We start from the raw sequence: 20509 nt of genomic DNA on the forward strand, positions 1-20509 counted from the left end.
TCATTTTATTGTATGTTGTTTCGTTTGCCTAATGGTGCATTTCTTTGTCTTCTAACTTTATTGCCTCTTGTAAACGCTAAAGTGCTAACATAAAGACAAAACAGCTTGGCCAGGAGAGGGACTATCTGTAACCATAGTAACGGCACCTGCCTTATCCTTCCGCTGGAGAGTGGCTCCCAAAATTGTTACCAATTGTGAACACTCCCAGAGCTCCCTTCACCAGGGATTCTCCCCATAGCTGCGAGTGTAACTTTATGTATAGAAAGACTCTAGTATAATGACGGTATTTCGAAACAATGGGTGACATATGGGTATATGCCGTGGGTAATATCTGTTTTGGTTCCGGGGGGATGGTGTCCAGCAGAGTTTACTGATTTGTTGTCTTGTTTTAAACCTTTTTAAACCTTTCCCCTAATAATATCGATTTTCATTTCATTTTCATCACCCATTCAAATAATGGCTCGAATAACGCTGTTTCTGACCTTTTTTTTCAAACGTGGCTTTTCTCCAGTGAATGTAAGTTTGGGACGTCAGTGGAGGCTGAAACCCATCATCTCAGAGATAGTAGTGACGCATGCGCAGTCGCGACGTTGAAGTGGAATAAGTTTACTTCCAAAGCTTGGAGGAGTAGCGGTACCAGCAGAGAACAGAGATTTAACCAAATATTTCCACTCGTTTACTAGGTTCATTCGCCGACGGGTTTAATGTGGTTCTGGGGCTTTTAGAACTTTCAAAACGTTACTGTCCGTTCGGTCCCACGATGTATTTGAAGTGCGGACTGCCAGTAAGCATTGAAAACAACACTCAAAGAAAATTGTGGCTTCGCAAGAGTGTACTGGAAACTCCGAGATGAATTTCGGTATCCCGGCTAATTCGCTTTTGTTGTTCCGTGCTTGCGATGAGGGGGACTATGAAAGCGCAAAGAGAATCCTTGAGCCTGGAAATGAATCGGGGAGGCTATCCAGATCACGTTTAGACTCGGTCTCGGAGTGTAATGTGGACGCCGTCCGGGGAGGACCACCTCTTGTTCCCGTCGACTGTACCGACGAAGAAGGCAACACGGCCTTGCACTTCGCCTCCGCTAGTGGGCACGAACATTTAGTCAGGTTCTTGCTCCGAAAAGGGGCGTCCGTGGATAGCCGGAATAACTATGGCTGGACACCGCTCATGCAAGCAGCGAGGTGGGGCACTTCTTTCTCTGCCTCGGGTGGAAGTTAACTTTATTACTTTTTCGTTGTGGACTTCATTATAACAACACCAGTTTGCAAGTTGTGTTTAAAAAGCATATGAAGTGAATCTTTTTTTTTTTTTAAACAGACTGCATCACAAATGGCAAAACCCATATGAAGTTCGGGATTATTGCTTAGACACATTAAGACAGCCTTTTAAACCAAAACGTAGTATTTATCTGCAGCCAATGACCTAATCTATTCTTCTTTTTATTGTTAGTCAATAATAAAACCACACGTTTTAGTTTTAGTGGTACACGAAAGCTCTGTTTGGGTGGGAAATACAGCCAAGATGGGCCCTAAGTTTATCACATCCTGGTCCCATCATTGATCCTAGAGACATCCATATGTGGGGCCAACATTTAACCCATGTGTTGACTGGGTTTGAAGTTCACATTATAAGTTCCAAATAACGTATCATTTAATGTCCATATCTGCATGTGTTATTAACTGTTTGCAGCACATAGGAATGTTTTACTACTCTGGGTTTACACAAATGATTTTTGTCTTTGTCCATGTGTATTGAGAGTAAGTTTCCTGAGAGAGCAGGGGGCTATAACTTCAGTCCCAGAGCTGGAGGTAATGTAAACACGAGCTATACCATTACCTTAAATGGATAGACAGAAAAAAAACCCTATATTAGTGAGAAATGCAGAACTGTGGGGAGAGATGAATGGAATTGGCTGATTCTCTCCCAGCCCTTATGGCTGGTAAGATGCTGTTCTTTTGTGAAATACAAATGTATTTAAAACTCGAGACAGTGTCTGCTAGAGATTCTTCATCACCCACATCACAACACCCCAGAAGAAAGGCACAACACCATTCGTAGCATTCTTATAGTACATTTATTGAATATTATTTATAGAACTGTAATTCAATATAATCTCAATTGTTATATTCCCAAATGAAAATAGAAGTGCACTATTTGCACTTAATACATCTCTTCAACAGTTAGGTTTGAGCTGTGGAAAAAAAAGTGTTTACTCTGAAAGTTTCTTTACCAAATTCTGCTAAAACTGATTTGAAAAATAATTTTGGAGCATTTCTATTGGTCATTATAAAATGTGAGGGACAGCCGCTGTGAAATATGAAATGATATATAAAACTAATAATCCACTAAAATGGAGATGCATTTTACTATTGGCCTCAATTTTTCTTATAATTTTTAAAGTAATTGACCAAATTTAGTAAAATTTTACACAGTCATACATTGGTCTGTAAGAAACATGAGGAACTCATAGAAAGTACTGAAGTTGTCTGCCATCAGCATCCAGACATGCTCATATTGAAGGCCTGCTGTTCACTGCCTTAGTACGTAAGTGTTCTAACTTCTGATAGTGGTGTTTTGTGCTGTCGCATCCAACTTCATTCTGTCCCTGTCGATAACAGCATTCCCGAGATAATTCGAAAACATCTGTATGTTAGTTAATACCCTTTATAACTTGGAGTGACCCCTTCAAGCTTGATTTTCTTGTCTTTCTGTGTTTCATTAGTTTCTCAGTGTAACGTAGTCACATAACAAACACCATACATACAAATAAGAGCAGGGTTCTATTTAAAGACTTTCACAAATCACAGGGCAAAAGAGCTATGGGTTTATTTAGAAAAGCATGTAATAAAATAATAATTCCAATTTTATTTTAGGTGCGCCACTAAAATACTTCAGATAGAGGCACCCGCTAGCCTTCTCTAAACCAAACTTTTGTTTGAACAGTATTGTAGTATGTAGTTTCTTTTTCCTAATTAACAAGTTAAGAAATCAGAATTGTTGTGTCCATTATAAACTGCACACTTTTCTTTAGAAAAACAGATTATTATTTGATCTAAATTATTAACACAATCTCTAAAAAGTATGTAATGCTCCTAAAAGAATTTGTAAAACAGGCCCTCTTCAGCAGCAGATTGCTGATAAAGATACTATGATTTCACCCTGTTTGAGTTGCAATAGAATTCAGTGAGGCATATGTCCTTTTTGTGGCGTGAACGTAATTCAGTTTTAGTTTACTTAAGTGGTAACTGCTTGCCCGACTGAAGTGGCTTTACTCTTTGTGTTGTCCTGTTTAGATTCGGCCATTTGAACGTGGCTCACCTCTTGCTGGAGAATGGGGCAGAGATCAATGGAAGGAATCGCTTGGGTACTAGCGTGCTCACCATGGCTGCACGTGGGGGCCACACACATGTGGCCAAATTCTTACTTGAGAATGGAGCCTTTGTGGATGATTTTGACCACCTTTCTTCAGTTGAAGGAAATGCTAGTGGCAATAACAGTAACCACAATGATAATGGCAAGAACTTCTTAGATATCACGTCCTTATTGGCTAGTGCTCAACATGGCCATGAAGCCGTGGTAAGGCTTCTTTTAGAATGGGGCGCTGATGTGAACTTTTCTCAGAAGACTACAGGCTGGAGCGCGCTAATGCTAGCTACACTGAGCGGGAAGGCTAGCATTGCTAAGCAGCTAGTAGAGCGTGGTGCTGACCCTGACCACCTTAATGTTCTGTCCAAAACAGCTTTTGAAATAGCACTACAACTTAAACACAAAGAGGTGAAGAACTACCTTGACTCAATCACAACTGTTCGACCACAACCAGGTAAGACAAACAGATGAACATTTACTTTTAATTTTGACATGTTCGTATGCTCTGAAAGAGGCATGGAATGCTCCCAGATTTTTGGCTACACATCCTGGTTCTGAACTTAATCTGAACCTATTTTGACATTTTTCATAATGCTTCTAAATATATGATACCCAAAGAAATGTATTCCCGCCTTGCGCCCAATGATTCCAGGTAGGCTCTGGACCCACCGCGACCCTGAATTAGATAAGCGGTTACAGATAATGAATGATTGAATGAATGAATAAAAGGGCTTTGAAGTAGAACATGTAACAGACAGATGAAGTGAGGCTTAAACTGGGGTATGGTGGCACGGTGGTGCAGCAGGTAGGTGTCGCAGTCACACAGCTCCAGGGACCTGGTGGTTATGGGTTTGAGTCCCGCTCCGGGTGACTGTGTGGTGTGTTCTCCCTGTGTCTGCGTGGGTTTCCTCCAGGTGCTCTGGTTTCCTCCCACGATCCAAAAACAAATGTTAGTAGCTGGATAGGCGACTCAAGAGTGTCCATAGGTGTGAGTGAATGTGTGAGTGTGTGTCGCCCTGCAAAGGACTGGCGCCCCCTTCAGAGTGTGTGCTCAGTGATTCTGGGTAGGCTCTGGACACAAGCTTATTGGAACTTCTTGACATATTCTGGCACTGCTCCTAGGGGTTTAGATTGGTCAATATGGGGCCATCCCAATATTTGATTTTCTTGAGGAATTCACCAAGACCCCATTAGCTGTTTTCACAAAGAATGCAGACAATTTTGAGCTGTCCATTGAAACACATTACTTTCAAGTGGATGCGCAGTGAATACACTGATTCTTTCTGTGCTGAGCTCAGCAGCAAGCACAGCAGAAAAGAAAATAGTCTGTCACAGCATATGTGCGAGCTGATATTAAGTTTAAATATTCTGAACTTTTGTGCACCATGTTGCAGACAGGAGAACAGGAGTCATAGGTTTTCTGGTTCCCTCCAACATGGATGAAAGTCTATTGTTACCTGTTTATCTATGACTAACCCTTTGGAAATGGCAGATTGCATGTCATGAGGTCCCATTCCCAGGCCTAATTCACAAAGTACCTTCAAATAGCAATTTGTTTAATCATTGCAGTCCTTTGTTAATATGTATAAGTAAATTCTAACTGACTTGTGATATTGGTTCCCGGTTTTCCAGTTATACTATTTTTCACCACTTGCAGCAGTTTGAAATGTATATTAAAATATGAGTAAATCGAGAATGTGACTTTTAACCACTGTATCTCATCATCAGAATATTTTCTCTATTTTGGTGATTTATTTTTTGATGTTTTTTATCATTAATAGATGCTGAAAAGAAGAGACCTGATGTTTTCAGTGCCTTAAAGCTAGGTGAGTAACACATGCACAAATAGCATCGGAATAATACTGTATTGTATTGGAAAGCTTAGTCAAATTTTATAAATACAAACATATATATAATTTGGGGATATTTTATGAGGATTAAACTATATTTGTCATTGCTCCAACAATGAGGCTGGTTTTGTCAGTGTCTGTTTTCATGTTATAGGAAATGCCCAGCTGGTGAAGGAGATATTAGAAGAGGATCCGTCGCAGGTGAACATGGCTAATGCAGATGGGGCTTCTCCTTTAATGATTGCAGCTGTCAGTGGACAGCTTGAGGTGGTGCAGTTACTGGTGGAGAAGAACGCAGATGTGGACAAGCAAGATGGGGTCCATGGCTGGACAGCTCTTATGCAGGCCACATATCATGGGTAGGGCACACAGAATATACATCCAAAAATGTGCGCATTAGCCGATTTTGAGACATATTTAGACAGCAACAAACAAACTGTACATACCTACTTTATTCAAACATGTACAACCATTCTTTATTGATCTCATTAAAACATAAATGATAAGATATACAGTAAAATAATTCAGGAAAAATAAATAACATACGTATACTGACATTTACAAATGAACATTATTACTGTGTTTCACATATTCCAAAATATTAAAAAAAAGTTTACATGAACATTTAAGATGGGACCTATTTCTTTATTTCTTTTCTATATCTTTATTCAAATTAGTAATCGTTTTAAGATGTATGCTTGTAGACAAAGACACACACACACACACACATATATATGACCATTAGATACACATCACTGAATAAACGTACTGTGCGAAGTCAAGTATATATTTAGCCTATTTTTCTTTTATATGTCAGCAAGTTTTTAGCTGCTTATGCCCAGTTTTATGGTCTATTCATGCCCTTTGTTGTTTGGAATAATACAGCGTACCACATGGAAAGATTTATGGACATTAGTAGAGTAACGCTACTAACACAGGCCCAGATACTTGCAGCAGGTTACATTTGTTCTAATTTTCGGGTAGAACATGACATCATGATGACGATTATTGACTGAGAAATAAATGTGAATGACATAAAGTGACTTGGTGCTAACTCTGGCAGTGAAACACAGCCCCATAAAAGCTGTTGATAAGCAAACTCTCCATTCCTTACAGCTCTGGATCCCAAACTATTTCTGAAATGCCTCACTTTTGTAGATGAGAATGTTTTCGGGCCCCTAACTCCAGTAAACATATCTGTTATGTATCTCATTCATGTGCCTTGCTGCACCATCCCTACTATAGATCTGCTTAGCTCCACATTTCTAAGCACTGCATTACAGTTTTTTCACAGGCAACGTATGTATCAAAATATTAAAAAAGCAAACAGTAGCTGCTTATTTTGCCATTTAATTGGATGTTGCTTCCCCACTCACACTGCATGTCAAACAGCAGTCAATGTAGTTGAAATTCAGCCCAATCATAAACTTTATTCAGCCACGACCAGATTGGGAAAAAATTGCCCAGTGCTTTCTTGCCTTATGGGGTCGTAATGGGTGGTGGTGGTGTTTATAATAATAAGGGTGTTCGAGGATTTAAGATTTTGCATTTTTTGAGCAGTAGCTGTCGTGCACCTGTCATGGAAAATCATTTCCTATAAACTGTGGAAACCCTGTTTTTAGACTGGGCTTTTTTATGACTAGACAACCACATGAGATGAATGTAGGTAACTGTTTCCAATAAACCAAATAAATTGTACAAAATTTTATTTAAAATTATCTGATTTCTGTTTTGTATTTGATGAATGATTTTCTGATATTCTTTTCTGGCATTTATTTATTTAATTGTTTTGCATTTTAGCAATAAGGATGTTGTGAAATATCTGCTGAATCAAGGAGCTGATGTAAATCTAAGGGCTAAGAATGGATATACAGCCTTTGACCTTGTTATGCTGTTAAATGACCCAGGTAAAATCAAACCTGCTTTTGGTTAAAAACAATTCCGATGCAAGATTCACGTGGTAGTATATCTTAATAATTCTGTGATTAAAATGTGTTTCAGACACTGAGCTGGTGAGGCTTTTGGCTTCTGTGTGTATGATGGTAGATAAAGACAAAAGTAAACACAAAGGAAAGACGCTGATCAAGAAGCGTGTCTCCGCCAGTGTACCAGAACCACCAGATGATAAAGGAGGCCTGAAGGTAGCGCTCTTCACTCAACCATACACAAACCTCATAGTGCAATAGGAAGTTATATAATACTATTTTTATTATTATTATTATTTTCTTACCAGCAGTGTATACAGTCAACTCCAATGTACAGGGTGGGCCATTTATATGGATACAGCTTAATAAAATGGGAATGGTTGGTGATATTAACTTCCTGACACTACGGATACTGGAAGCCTGTTGCTATCAGTGTGTGAAGAGTGGGAGAAGAGGGTTGCATTGACAATCCAACACAATGGGCAGCACTTTGAACACATTTTATAAGTGGTCAGAAACTTGTAAATAACTCATGAAAGAATAAAGTTACGTTAAAACCAAGCCAAACACACCATTGTTTTTCTTGCGAAATTCCCAATAAGTTTGATGTGTCACATGATCCTCTTCCCATTGAAAAAATTTAAATTGTATCCAAAATGGCCAACTTCAAAATGGCCGCCATGGTCACCACCCATCTTGAAAAGTTTCCCCCCTCCCATATACTAATGTGCCACAAACAGGAAATTAATATCACCAACCATTCCTATTTTATATATTATTATTTATTATTATTTAATATATTCCTATTTTGTATCCATATAAATGACCCACCCTGTATATAAGTTTCCAATTACCCAAATAGTCATTCAACCAAGTAATATATTGTACACAATTCATGCTTGATGAGTACTGGACACATATGGCTAATATTACACTTTAACATTTAAACTTGGAATAATTAAAACCTGAAACAAATTTGATTGTTATTTGAAAACACTGGAATTCACTCCCTGAATGCTATATATTTTAATTCCATATGATAATGCATCACTTCAAAGTAATGTAAAATTCTTAAGAATCTGGGGAATGGCAATACGCCTTTGTTCCTTATCACAATTCTGATGCAGTAATAATCTATATTTGTGTTCCACACTCTCAGTCCTGGTGGAACCGGATGTCCAATCGCTTTCGAAAGCTGAAGCTTACACACACACTGAGGCATGGCCTTTCCCCTAATCGCTTGGCTCCTTTTCCTGATGACCCAGAGGTTCCATTAGATGCCACTATGAAGGCAGAGCATAGGATGGATGCACACAGCTCTGAGCACAGCGCTACAGTTGCCCCCTCTGCTGGATCTGCGGTTAATGACATCACCATTGCATGGACTGCTAAGACCAAGGAAAGTGGTAAGATAGTTACCATTAAAGGTCCTAAATATGATTTCAATCCAATACACTTTTGTAAAACGTAGTGAAAGCTTCCTCATAGTTAAGTAACTCTCCAGTCTGTTTGAATGCGGGGGTTCATACTCAGCCATGGCTCTGTAAATGGGGAATCAAAGTGACCTGGGATATGGCTATGTTCAGGTCAATCTGCATCAGGTGTCATTGGTTCTCCTGTATAGGATGGGGGAAGGGGAGAGGTAGGGGAGACTGTGTATGGACCATAAGCCCAGCGTGGTTACCTTGGCATGCTTGCCACATGTTTGAAGGAGGAGAGTGTTTGTATAGGGTGTCTTTAAATATACACTTTATTAGACTAATAAGATTTTAGATAGGAAGGTTTCACTTTTTCTATATGATTTCAGTCTCTTAACGCTTTCTCGGTTATGCCAAAAAGTTTGTGTTATTGCACTGTCTAGATGTGAAACATTTACTGATGAGAGTTCTGGATGATATCAAAAAGGCGCAGTCAGTTTTAGTTTCATGATCGTGTCAGTTGATGCTAGATTTTATTCACTTGTATTGTTCTGATTTTTTTAAGGTCTTGGCAGGACCAGCAGCGAGAAAGATGACTTCCTTATTACAACAATGGTTTGTAAGACATTTTGTGACATGTGTGAAAAATATTTTGTTCTTAGATGGCACAAACCCTTTTTCCTCCTCTGATAATGACATTGAGCATTGACTGATACAAATAGTGACTGAATATTCATTTATTCGTTCATTATCCAGTTCTTATCCGCTTATCCAGTTCAGGGTTGCGGAGGATCCTAAGAACACACCCTGGAGGGGGCGCCAGTCCATCACAGGGCAACACACATTTACTCACATACTCACACCTATGGACACTTTTGGTAACCTATACAGACACAGGGAGAACACACCACACTCCTCACAGACAGTCACCCGGAAGAAACCCACGCAGACATAGGGGGAACACGCCACACTCCTCACAGACAGTCACCCGGAGAAAACCCATGCAGACACAGGGAGAACACACCACACACCTCACAGACAGTCACCCGGAAGAAGCCCACGCAGACACAGGGAGAACGCACCACACTCCTCACAGACAGTCACCCAGAGGAAACCAACGCAGACACAGGGAGAACACATCACACTCCTCACAGACAGTCACCCGGAGGAAATCCACGCAGACACAGGGAGAACACATCACACTCCTCACAGACAGTCACCCGGAGGAAATCCACGCAGACACAGGGAGAACACATCACACTCCTCACAGACAGTCACCCGGAGGAAACCCACGCAGACATAGGGGGAACACACCACACTCCTCACAGACAGTCACCCGGAGAAAACCCATGCAGACACAGGGAGAACACAGCACACACCTCACAGACAGTCACCCGGAAGAAACCCACGCAGACATAGGGGGAACACACCACACTCCTCACAGACAGTCACCCGGAGAAAACCCATGCAGACACAGGGAGAACACACACCTCACAGACAGTCACCCGGAAGAAACCCACGCAGACACAGAGAGAACACACCACAATCCTCACAGACAGTCACAGACGACACTACATGTTGCGCCACCATCCATCCATCCAGCCATTATCTGTAACCGCTTATCCAATTTAGGGTCGCGGGGGGTCCAGAGCCTACCTGGAATCATTGGGCGCAAGGCGGGAATACACCCTGGAGGGGACGCCAGTCCTTCACAGGGCAACACAGACACACACACATTCACTCACACACTCACACCTACGGACACTTTCGAGTCGCCAATCCACCTGCAACGTGTGTTTTTGGACTGTGGGAGGAAACCGGAGCTGTTGCGCCACCATGCCTCCTCTAATTTAATATTTTTTCTTCTAATACTATATTGGATTTTGGTCATCGAAGCAGTTGCTGAGAATGAATTAGACAAGAGTCACGCGCAAGGTAGAGAGAGTAATGTTTTACAGAGATGTTTATGGGTCGCTCTTTCTGTCGTTGTCTCCTACCGTAAGTGGGAACATACACAGATTATAGTTGTCCCCCAAGCATCAAGGTGATAAACAGAAAAGACACAATCAATTCTGAAATGGTTCAAAGTGATGTAAAATAAAGTATAACAGAATAAGTATCAAATATAGAATTAATATTTAAAAAATGTATCACTTTGCAAAAACTACCAAGCTTTAGACTGTTAAATACAATACAAAACTATAACTCTCTCTACCCACCCCCAACCACCCACCCCCCCCCCCCCCCCCCAGCTGAGAAATGGTGCACCACTAACCCGTTTGCCCAACGACAAGCTAAAGGCCGTTATTCCACCGTTCCTACCACCATCCAACTTTGAACCATGGAACTCTGATCGCTCGAGGACGATGAAGGATGGAGGCAAGACCAGTGAGCAGCCTCGCCTGCCCATGCCTCAGAGACCCAGCAAAGCCAACTTCAACAGCAGTGGAAACTCTGATATCGTAAGGATTCAATAGGACTCTGTCTACCGTGATGTACTGAGCTGTTTCACAAAGGCTTGTCAGTGTGTCATTAGAAAATACGATAAGAAGCTATTTCCTGAAATCAAAATAGAAACTCTGAATAGCAGCAGGATGAGATTTATTCAGTCTCATTTATATAGTCTTTTGGGAAAAGGAGTTCTATCTGATTATTCGAGGCAGGCTTGTATAATTGGTAGATATGACTGCGCAATAATTGTTTTTATAGTTATTAAAATGAAATTGTACTGTCTTTGGAATCGTCTTTGAGTATTAAATTGCATGGCAAATTTAACTGCCTTCTACTGAAGCAGACTGAATGGATCTTCTATTTTCATTCTTTCTGTTATTTTAACTATCCTTAAACAATAATTAAAATTATTTATTGTGCGTTAATGTGTTTGGTCATGTAATGTTAAACCTCTGCTCATAATAAGCCTGATTTACCCGTGATTTATAGTAAAATCCTAGAGGTACATGACATTTTGTGGCTGAATTTTCTTGTAAATTTTTGTTTTGATCATATGAATGTTTCTGATTTTATTTTAGACATCCATAAGCCGAGTAGTGAGTAGAACCATGAAGTTTCCCAGCATCAATAAGGTTCCCTCCCCCTCTAACTCAGGAAACTATAACTCTCCGCACTCATCAGGAGGATCCAATGGAGTGGGCGGGGTCAACCGCCACACATCAGACTCCCATAACCGCTCAGGTAGTGTTTGGAAATACATAAACAACAGTGTATTCATGAACAAGGAAGGGTCAGACATTGTCTTACAATCTCAACAAGATGAAGTAATATATAATGATAGAAAGACAAATAATAATCATATGTGCTATAGTAAAATAAACTGAGCTCACTGGTGAACTGTGTTGTCCGGCCACATAAAATTATTTATTAAAAAACAGAAACTACATAGCTTTTTTTCTTCCTCCTCAGCTTAACCATTGCATAATAATGATGATGCATATCACATCAGACTTATTTCTTCTTAACGACCAGAAATTGTGAATTAACCCTCCCATCTTATTTTCTTATACCGACGCCCTTTCCCAGGAGGCAGTGCATCTGACAGTGTGCTGTCTCAGATTGCTGCTCAGAGGAAAAGGGCAGCAGGTCTTCTTGACACTAAAGCACCAGCCCCAGAGACATCCAGCCCTGCTCCAGCACCTTTGCCAGCATTGCCTGATTCCACTCCACCCAGCATCCATAGTAACCCCAGTCTGGGGACTAGTGACTTCCACTCCAGAAGGGTAAGCTCTTGATCAGGTACAGATTCAGGAACCTGAGCATTCACTTGTTTTTGTGGTTTATTTGTTTGCTTTCTTCTTGTGTATGAAAATGTTTGGAATCGATTCCAGGGACAGTCCAGTATTTAAGCATAATCAACAAAATGATTGATCACTATTGCACTAATGTGGATGAGTTACTGATGAGTGGCTTGTTTGGTTTTGCATTAAAGCATTTTATTCACAATTCCTTGATATCAATATTTTATTGAGAAGCAGTAATATTATATAAATAGTCTAATTCTAAAGTGTTATATTTTTCTAGTGCTGTCAACGTTAACGTCTTCCGTGTTTCATCCGGAAACTTTAGTGCGTTCCTTTTTTATTTTTATTTTTTTATGTGAATTGTTACCAAATTTTACCAAATTTGGCCCATAATTCACTTCTTATTAAACAGAGCCCAGTGTTAACTGTTTTACTAGGCAACGTAAACACAGCATCGCTACTTTTGAAGACAGAGGGTAGACTACATTATTTTTATGCTGAAATATGGATTAAATCGTACAACTAACTCTCACTCCTGCTGCAGTTTTTTAGTGAAAGCTTGTGTCTGTGCTTTGTTGTGTCTAAGTTTAATCCTCTCAGTGAAATAGATTAATAAATTGTAATTCAAATATCATAAAAACTACTCTGACATGTTCAAATCATTTTAAATAATATGACAGTTGGCGTCACGGTGGCGCAGCAGGTAGTGTCGCAGTCACACAGACTGTTGAGGTTGTGGGTTCGATTCCCGCTCCGGGTGACTGTCTGTGAGGAGTGTGGTGTGTTCTCCCTGTGTCCGTGTGGATTTCCTCCGGGTGATTGTCTGTGAGGAGTGTGGTGTGTTCTCCCTGTGTCTGTGTGGGTTTCCTCCGGGTGACTGTCTGTGAGGAGTGTGGTGTGTTCTCCCTGTCTGTGTGGGTTTCCTCCGGGTGACTGTCTGTGAGGAGTGTGGTGTGTTCTCCCTGTGTCTGCGTGGGTTTCCTCCGGGTGACTGTCTGTGAGGAGTGTGGTGTGTTCTCCCTGTGTCCACGTGGGTGGTGGATTGGTGACTCATAGGTGTGAGTGAATGGGTGTTGCCCTGTGAAGGACTGGCGCCCCCTCCAGTGTAAATAAAAGGCTGGTTGGTGATAATTGAAATTATACACAGGATAAGAGGTGAAACATCTTATATCAATCCATTAGGGTTTCAAAATATTTTGCAGGCATTGAATTCAAAATGTGTTAGCATTTGCTAAATAAAATGATTACTTTATTTGTCCAGTTAAAACATTACAATTATTTCCTTTGTACTTTTATTCTTTATGGAAAAATCACAAATTTACAGAATAAAATAAACGCAATTCTTGTTTTAATTGTGTTTTATTATAAAAATCTGGAAATAGGTTTGTAAGAATTGAAAGATTTAAACGGTCATGTCATACCATTCATTTATTATTACTGTTGTTGGTGATGGTCGCTTAAAAAAAGATCAAATGTTTGTGTTTGTGTGTGTTGTACATAGGGCCTTTCAGTTATGTCCTCAGCAGGAATCCATCTAAGCTGCAAACATAAGTTCATAAGTTGTTTTTAATAAGATCAATGAGCCTCAAGGTAATTGTTCCATTTTTAACATGAATTTTCCCCAGAAGGTGGACCTAAAGAAGAGGCCGCAGTCTGGGAACTCTTCCACCTCTAAGAGCACGTCTCCCACACTTACCCCATCTCCCTCCCCAACCCCAAAACCTCCCACTGGGGACACGCTGTCTTCAGCCTCCTCTCAGCCACGATCCAAAAGTAGTGGTGGATCCAGCAGTGGAACAATCACTGATGAGGGTCAGTTTCAGGGAAAGCAATTTTATATACACTGTTCTATTTATTTATTTATTTTATTTTATTTTTATTTAGATTAATAGCTTATTTATGTTACTGACTTTAACGGCCTTTTCACAGACGAGCTCTCAGGGATACTGAGGAAACTTTCACTGGAAAAATATCAGCCTATCTTTGAAGAACAGGAAGTATGAGCATGAATTTGTCATTCTTTTCCAATCTTTAAACCTGAAAACATGTTCTTTAAACAGATTTTACTAAGAAACCAATAACATTGTCAGTGTTTGATAGTGTACCTTTGTTTCAGCAATGTGGGCATAAGCATATATAATATTTCAAATAACTGCACACGGTTCTATTTATACAGTTACAGTACAGTTGATCTTTTACCTGCAGGTAGACATGGAGGCCTTTTTGACTCTGACTGATGGAGATCTGAAGGAACTAGGGATCAAAACAGATGGACCTAGACAGCAGATCCTAGCAGCCATATCTGAACTTAATGCTGGCAAGGTGTTATTTTTATTTCAGTTACATCTTTTGGCATGTTTGATTTTTGCTAGTATATGTAGCTGTACGTTTGCTTCGGTACTAAGAAAGTGTACCCAGTTGCCAGTCGATTAGTTACACCTACAGGCTTCAAAAGGGACTGGTGTCATGGGGCAAACCATCTCTACAAAGGGTATTCTTGGGTACATGAAACAACTTATATTTATCCAAGTCAAATATAAACAATGTGCTACCTTACAATCCAAGACATCATTCTCCAGAAACGGCATTAAGAATTGTTTTTTCACGTTCTGTTGAATGGCATCATTATGTAATTCATTTAGGACGTACAGTTACCTCACTGTAAATGCGTGACATTGACTCATTCTGGATACAGTTCACAGATTTTTAATTACAGTATACAGTATATATACAACTGTATAATTACATAATTACAGCTATTTTTTATATTGATCAAAACTTTGCCTGGTTTTATGATGTTTGTACTTCATTCATTTATACTGGGAATCATTGTAACTGGTCCCCAGAGCCGGCAGGTCATGACTGAAGTGATGACCTAACCTCCGACTGCTCACCGGGCACCGTAGCTAGGGCTGCCCACTGATAAGGGCACGTGTGCTCACCGCACCCTAGTGTTCACTAGTGTGTGTGTGTGTGTGTGTGTGTGTGTGTATATAAATGTGTGTTTCACTGCACGGATTGGGCTAAAGGCAGAGAACAAATTCCTCTGTGTGCACATGTTAATTTTTTTAAACAAAGTGTGTAGTGTGTGTCATATGTACAGGTTTTCAACGTTAAAACAAATGTTTCAAATTCTAGGGACGAGAGAGACAATTACTGCAGGAAACTATCCATAATTTCCAATCTTCTTTTGGGAGCAGTGCCAGCAACCACCGACCTGCAGGATATTCACGTTGTGAGTAGTGAAAACAAAAATCATGCCTAAGATATCTATCGATTTTCTGATATATATTGGACATATTGTGTGGTGTGTTTGCCTTGCTTTATCCTTCACCATCTCAGTTACTGTGGTGATTTACATAGACCTTAATTTGCTGTTCATTTTCCAAGCTCCGACAGGTTGGACCAGGCATCAGCTTCACACCCCTAACAAGAGATGACGTTTAGCTGGATGAAGAATGACACAGTGGAGTGTTGCCTATGAGTTTATTGTTTGAATTTTCTAAAATGTGTGAAGTGCAATTGCTGATGTGCCAAAAAAAGGGTGAAAGCGAAGGATCTTAAGTTTTTAACAAAGTTGACCGCAATCACAAGCTTACAAGCATGAATATGAGTTGTTCCACCAAGACCAACCACCAGAGGGTGCTGAAGTGTTTTAAATCACTCAGTAAGTGCTCACCCCCAAGGAATTCTAAAAATACATGCAATCATATTTGGGGCAAGAATGCTGTGTTGTTTTTGTTTGTTTGTTTGTTTTTTAAGTAAATCATATCTAAATTACGTGAATGTCTAAAGGCTCAGTGAGGGGAAATTATTAGTTTAGCAGTTTTTAACAAATAATCTGAGCTGTGTCATACCCACAATCGGTCTGTTTGTGTTGGCTGTAGATGTCCAGTTAATTGCTTCCAAATGTCTGGGAACCTGTTGATTTTCACTGGGGATGGTTTGTTTATGTCATTCACAGTATATTGGGGTCATTCACAAAATGGTACTAATAAATATGAACTATCAAAAAGGGGCAAACCTTATACATTAAAACTGCTTGTTTACAGCTTACATGGGTAAACACTGACAAATGCTTTGGTACTTTGATTAGAGATGAGCCCGTGTTCTGCTGCTGATGGCAATAGTTTAGCTAGGCGTTTGTTATAAAAAGGTAGATGCTAATACAGACGTCTGTAAAGGTTCAGACTCTCCTGGCCGTATTACATATAGTGTTCATTTTTGATAGGATAGCAATTAAACACAAGCAGTGCAGTTCATTTATTCATTATCTGTAACCGCTTATCCAGTTCAGGGTCGCGGTGCGTCCAGAGCCTACCTGGAACCGTTGGGCGCAAGGCGGGAATACACCCTGGAGGGGGCGCCAGTCCTTCACAGGGCAACGCAAACACACACTCACACACACACACACTCACACCTACGGACACTTTTGAGTCGCCAATCCACCTACCAACATGTGTTTTTGGACTGTGGGTGGAAACCCACGCGGACACGGGGAGAACACACCATCTCCTCACAGACAGTCACCCGGAGCAGGAATCGAACCCACAACCTCCAGGCCCCTGGAGCTGTGTGACTGCGACACTACCTGCTGCGCCACCAGAACAAAGTCAGTACATATAACAGGTATCACAACCATTTGGCCTGCACATGTATATATCTACACACAGATTTTAAAGTTAGGAGATGGTTAATACCACTCTAGAAGCTTCAGTTTACTTATTTAATCATTATTTTGTGTTGGACTTTGAGGTATGTTTTGGAGCATTGTCCTACGCCTGCCTCTTTAGTTTCAGTTCCTCGACTGACTGTGTCACATTTGCTTCCATAATTTGCTGATCCCTGTAGAGTCTGTTCTATTTTTACCTGTGCCACTGGTTACCACAAAACCCCCAATCATAACTGATACTCCCCCTACTCCTTAACCATGGTGAAATCCAGTCGGGTCCGGTTTTTACAAATGTATCTGGTGATTATGACCAATGTTGCATTTTTATTCCATAATTTTCAAAAATGCCTCTGGCTTTTTTTTGTGGATGTTGTTTTATTTCAGTTATAGCCTTTTGTGAAGTGACTGCAAAAACTTTACTTTCTGCTTCTTCCATGCAGATCATATTTGTGCAGGCCGTTCTGCACAACACAAAGGTGCACCTCTACCCCTGTGTCAGCTGACTTTCCTGTAGGTTTTTGCTCTCACATCGGGTTGTTGCAATATGAGCCGTTCTATCTAAGAGTTTTCTTAACTCCACAGATCTTTGACTTCCACAGTTTAACTGCCTTTGGTTAATTACAATGGCCACAACTGAAACAGAACACTAGAATAGTGCGGACATGTTTTTATAACCTTCTCTTGCTCCCTATGCATCAGTTAGCTTTGTTCTCAGATCTTCAGCAGCTGCTTAGGTGAGTTTGTTGTAGTTGAGTGTTGGCACACAATAAACCTGAGATATAGAATCAGATCGTTCTAAAGCTGCATCATCACTAATAATGACTCGAATAGAAGCGAATCATTCAATTATATCGAGACTTTAATATTAGAAAGTAATCCAAACTTTGCCTGCACCACAAACAGAAATTCTTTTACTCAAATTTAAAGTGACTGTGCATTTACTTTTACAGAAAATGTATTTTTTAAATACACCAATAAAATATTTGACTGGGCCAGTAGTGACTAAACATTAGCAAACAGGTGTAATAACTTAAAGCAGCTCGAAGAATACAGACAACTTGATCCAAATTTGTTGATGTAAACTTGTCCAAGCTGGATCTTTATCTTCATCTATTTGACCAAATAATTTGTACTTTATATCTTGTATATTACAGTATTAGCAAACAATTATGATTATATTGTTTGTGATTTATTTATGAGGGGTACGAGTACAACATATTGCAGAGTTGTAGAGTGCTATACCTGTCAGAACCTCAATATATATATATATATATATATATATATATATATATATATAAAATAAATGAAAAAAAAATCAAGTGTTTCTTTTTTCTTCTTCCTTCCACCCACTACATAGACAATGGACTTTGTTCTCTCTCTCTCTCTCTCTCTCTCTCTCTCTCTCTTTCTCTCTCTCTCTCTCTCTTTCTCTGATGCATACGGTATGTGATGCTATGTCCCGTCTCTTCTTCATTATTAACCAGGCACTTCACTGAGGAACCCAAAAACATTTTGCAGCGTGACATCTCCATCATGATCAGTGTCAAAAAAGCAAAAGTGAGCATAAAAAAGATAAGTCATTACTCATGAGCCGCTGTCATTCAGACAGTCGTCTGGAGCATTTCTGCCAGCGCTCCATGTCTCTGGCTCCCCTCCAGTGCACATCATAATTAATGAAGCCTGATGGAGTTCTGTTGTGTAGTGTTATGGAAAAGCAGTTCAGCCAATCTAAAGCCAGGGATTAATGGAAAATGTGATAGCGCTTTTAGTGAGGCAGGGGTGCTTCAGATCACAACCGGACCTTATGAGTTATAGAATTGGTGAGTGCTATTTGTGTTCCTATAATATCAATAAAAACTGCTAATGTTATACTTTAACCATCAAAACAGGGCACGGATGATGGTAGAGTACTAGTTAGACACTACTTGCCACTCCAGTGAGGCTAAAATGTAGATATATAATATAGAAATTGTAGTATTTTGTGACATAAACGCAGGAATTCAGATAAATCGTGTCAGACATTTTTATATTTGTATCACGCAAAAACAATATTTCAAGGGAAAAACATAATTATTACTAGTAAAATACACACTACTTTGTCAGCATAATTGTGCACAACCTCACAACTAATACTTTACCAAAGCCGCTTTTTAATTTTTTTAACAGACATACAAAGTTTTCACACTGAGCAGCACAGTGGTGCAGCAGGTAGTGTCTCTGTCACAGCTCCAGGGTCCTGGAAGTTGTGGGTTCAAGTCCCGCTCCAGGTGACTGTCTGTGAGGAGTGTAGTGTGTTCTCCCTGTGTCCGTGTGGATTTCCTCCGGGTGATTGTCTGTGAGGAGTGTGGTGTGTTCTCCCTTTGTTTGTGTGGGTTTCCTCCGGGTGCCTCAGTTTCCTCCCACGCTCTAAAGAAACACGTTGGTAGGTGGATTGGCGACTCAAAAGTGTCCGTAGGTGTGAGTGTATGTCGCACTGTGAAGGACTGGCACCCCCTCCAGGGTGTGTTCCCACCCTGCGCACAGTGATTTCAGGTGGACTCTGGACCCACCGCGACCCTGAACTGGATAAGGGTTATAGACAATGAATGAATCAATTAATGTTTTCCCATTCAAGCCGTGAAACTTAATAATATCACTTTTTAATGATGCTGTAGACCCCCTCGTAGTTCCCTGATGTGTAACCATATCCTGGTCATCAACCTTGACCTGGATAATGTCCCTGAGGTGTCTTTTTTTTCTACCTGTTGACGAGAGTCTTCAGAAGGCTTTGTGGTTCATCCAAAGCTTTTTATATGCTGTCTGTCCATGTGACCTTGCCTCTAAGCTCTTCCACTTAAAATAGCCAGAAATGAATCTGATGTTGGCTCTTGATGAATACGACTCAGTCATGCCGCCGAATGCTGTAACAGTCACTGTTCAAATCTCATACACACAGGCTGTGTATGTTTATACGTTAAGGTTATCCAACATAAGGCTGTCCAGGTACAGCATAAGCTGCTTAACTGAATTGCAGATGGATATGCAATTGTACCCTGCATAATGCTTTTCATTTGCTTCAAACATGAATCGCAACACAAAATGATCCTTGTTTTTGACTTGGAACCTTGAAATCCACGTTTGAAACCTTTCCCAGTGAATTGATTACAACCTTACATATATTCCAAGTCTACAGTTTTGTGTTTCTTTGCCCATGTCAGCCAACCAGGACGGGCTCTGTCCAGAAGGGGGTTTTGCAGTTTTCTTAATGGTTTTGGAGCGGTAAACCACACATTTGAAACAGTGGAATTACCTTTGTGATTAAAGAAAAACTTAAACTTAAGAATTTATTTTTCGTTTAATTCCATTATGTTACAGACTAAAATGTCTGTCAGTTGAAAAAGGATTTTATTATAAAAGAAAATAAGCACAAATTTCTGTGTATCAGGCCGTGTGCCCATGCTGACCCCAGGTGGCCAGTTTATTCTTCCTTAAAGCATTTTGGTAGGTACTAACCATGATGGATCTTTATGCCTGTTTGTCCTTC

General features: G+C 40.2%; 1 protein-coding gene across 2 annotated transcripts; it reads left to right on the forward strand.

Annotated features, from left to right (window-relative positions):
- The first annotated feature begins 849 nt into the window (after positions 1 to 849).
- On the forward strand, positions 850 to 18232 carry LOC136695920 (ankyrin repeat and SAM domain-containing protein 6-like). Of its 2 annotated transcripts, none has more exons than XM_066670037.1 (16): positions 850 to 1181; positions 3294 to 3820; positions 5148 to 5192; positions 5371 to 5575; positions 7017 to 7123; positions 7218 to 7357; positions 8301 to 8547; positions 9125 to 9174; positions 10812 to 11021; positions 11589 to 11751; positions 12097 to 12293; positions 13940 to 14126; positions 14244 to 14311; positions 14520 to 14636; positions 15453 to 15549; positions 15705 to 18232. In XM_066670037.1, exons 1-16 carry the CDS (start codon positions 850 to 852, stop codon positions 15752 to 15754), a joined length of 2742 nt encoding a protein of 913 aa, XP_066526134.1. In that variant the 3' UTR covers positions 15755 to 18232. The 2 variants fall into 2 exon arrangements, with proteins under 2 accessions (XP_066526134.1, XP_066526203.1); XM_066670106.1 differs by having other exon boundaries at positions 13943 to 14126.
- The last annotated feature ends 2277 nt before the right edge of the window (positions 18233 to 20509 follow it).

Source organism: Hoplias malabaricus, chromosome 1 (genome assembly GCF_029633855.1).
Source record: "Hoplias malabaricus isolate fHopMal1 chromosome 1, fHopMal1.hap1, whole genome shotgun sequence".
Lineage (NCBI taxonomy): Eukaryota > Metazoa > Chordata > Actinopteri > Characiformes > Erythrinidae > Hoplias > Hoplias malabaricus.

Excerpts from the sequence above, each read along its gene's own strand:
- LOC136695920 (XM_066670037.1), top strand. The coding sequence starts at position 850 with ATGAATTTCGGTATCCCGGCTAATTCGCTTTTGTTGTTCCGTGCTTGC. Across the intron at positions 7,358-8,300 it reads ATGATAAAGGAGGCCTGAAG|TCCTGGTGGAACCGGATGTC; the intron begins GTAGCGCTCTTC and ends CCACACTCTCAG. Across the intron at positions 14,637-15,452 it reads CTGAACTTAATGCTGGCAAG|GGACGAGAGAGACAATTACT; the intron begins GTGTTATTTTTA and ends TTCAAATTCTAG.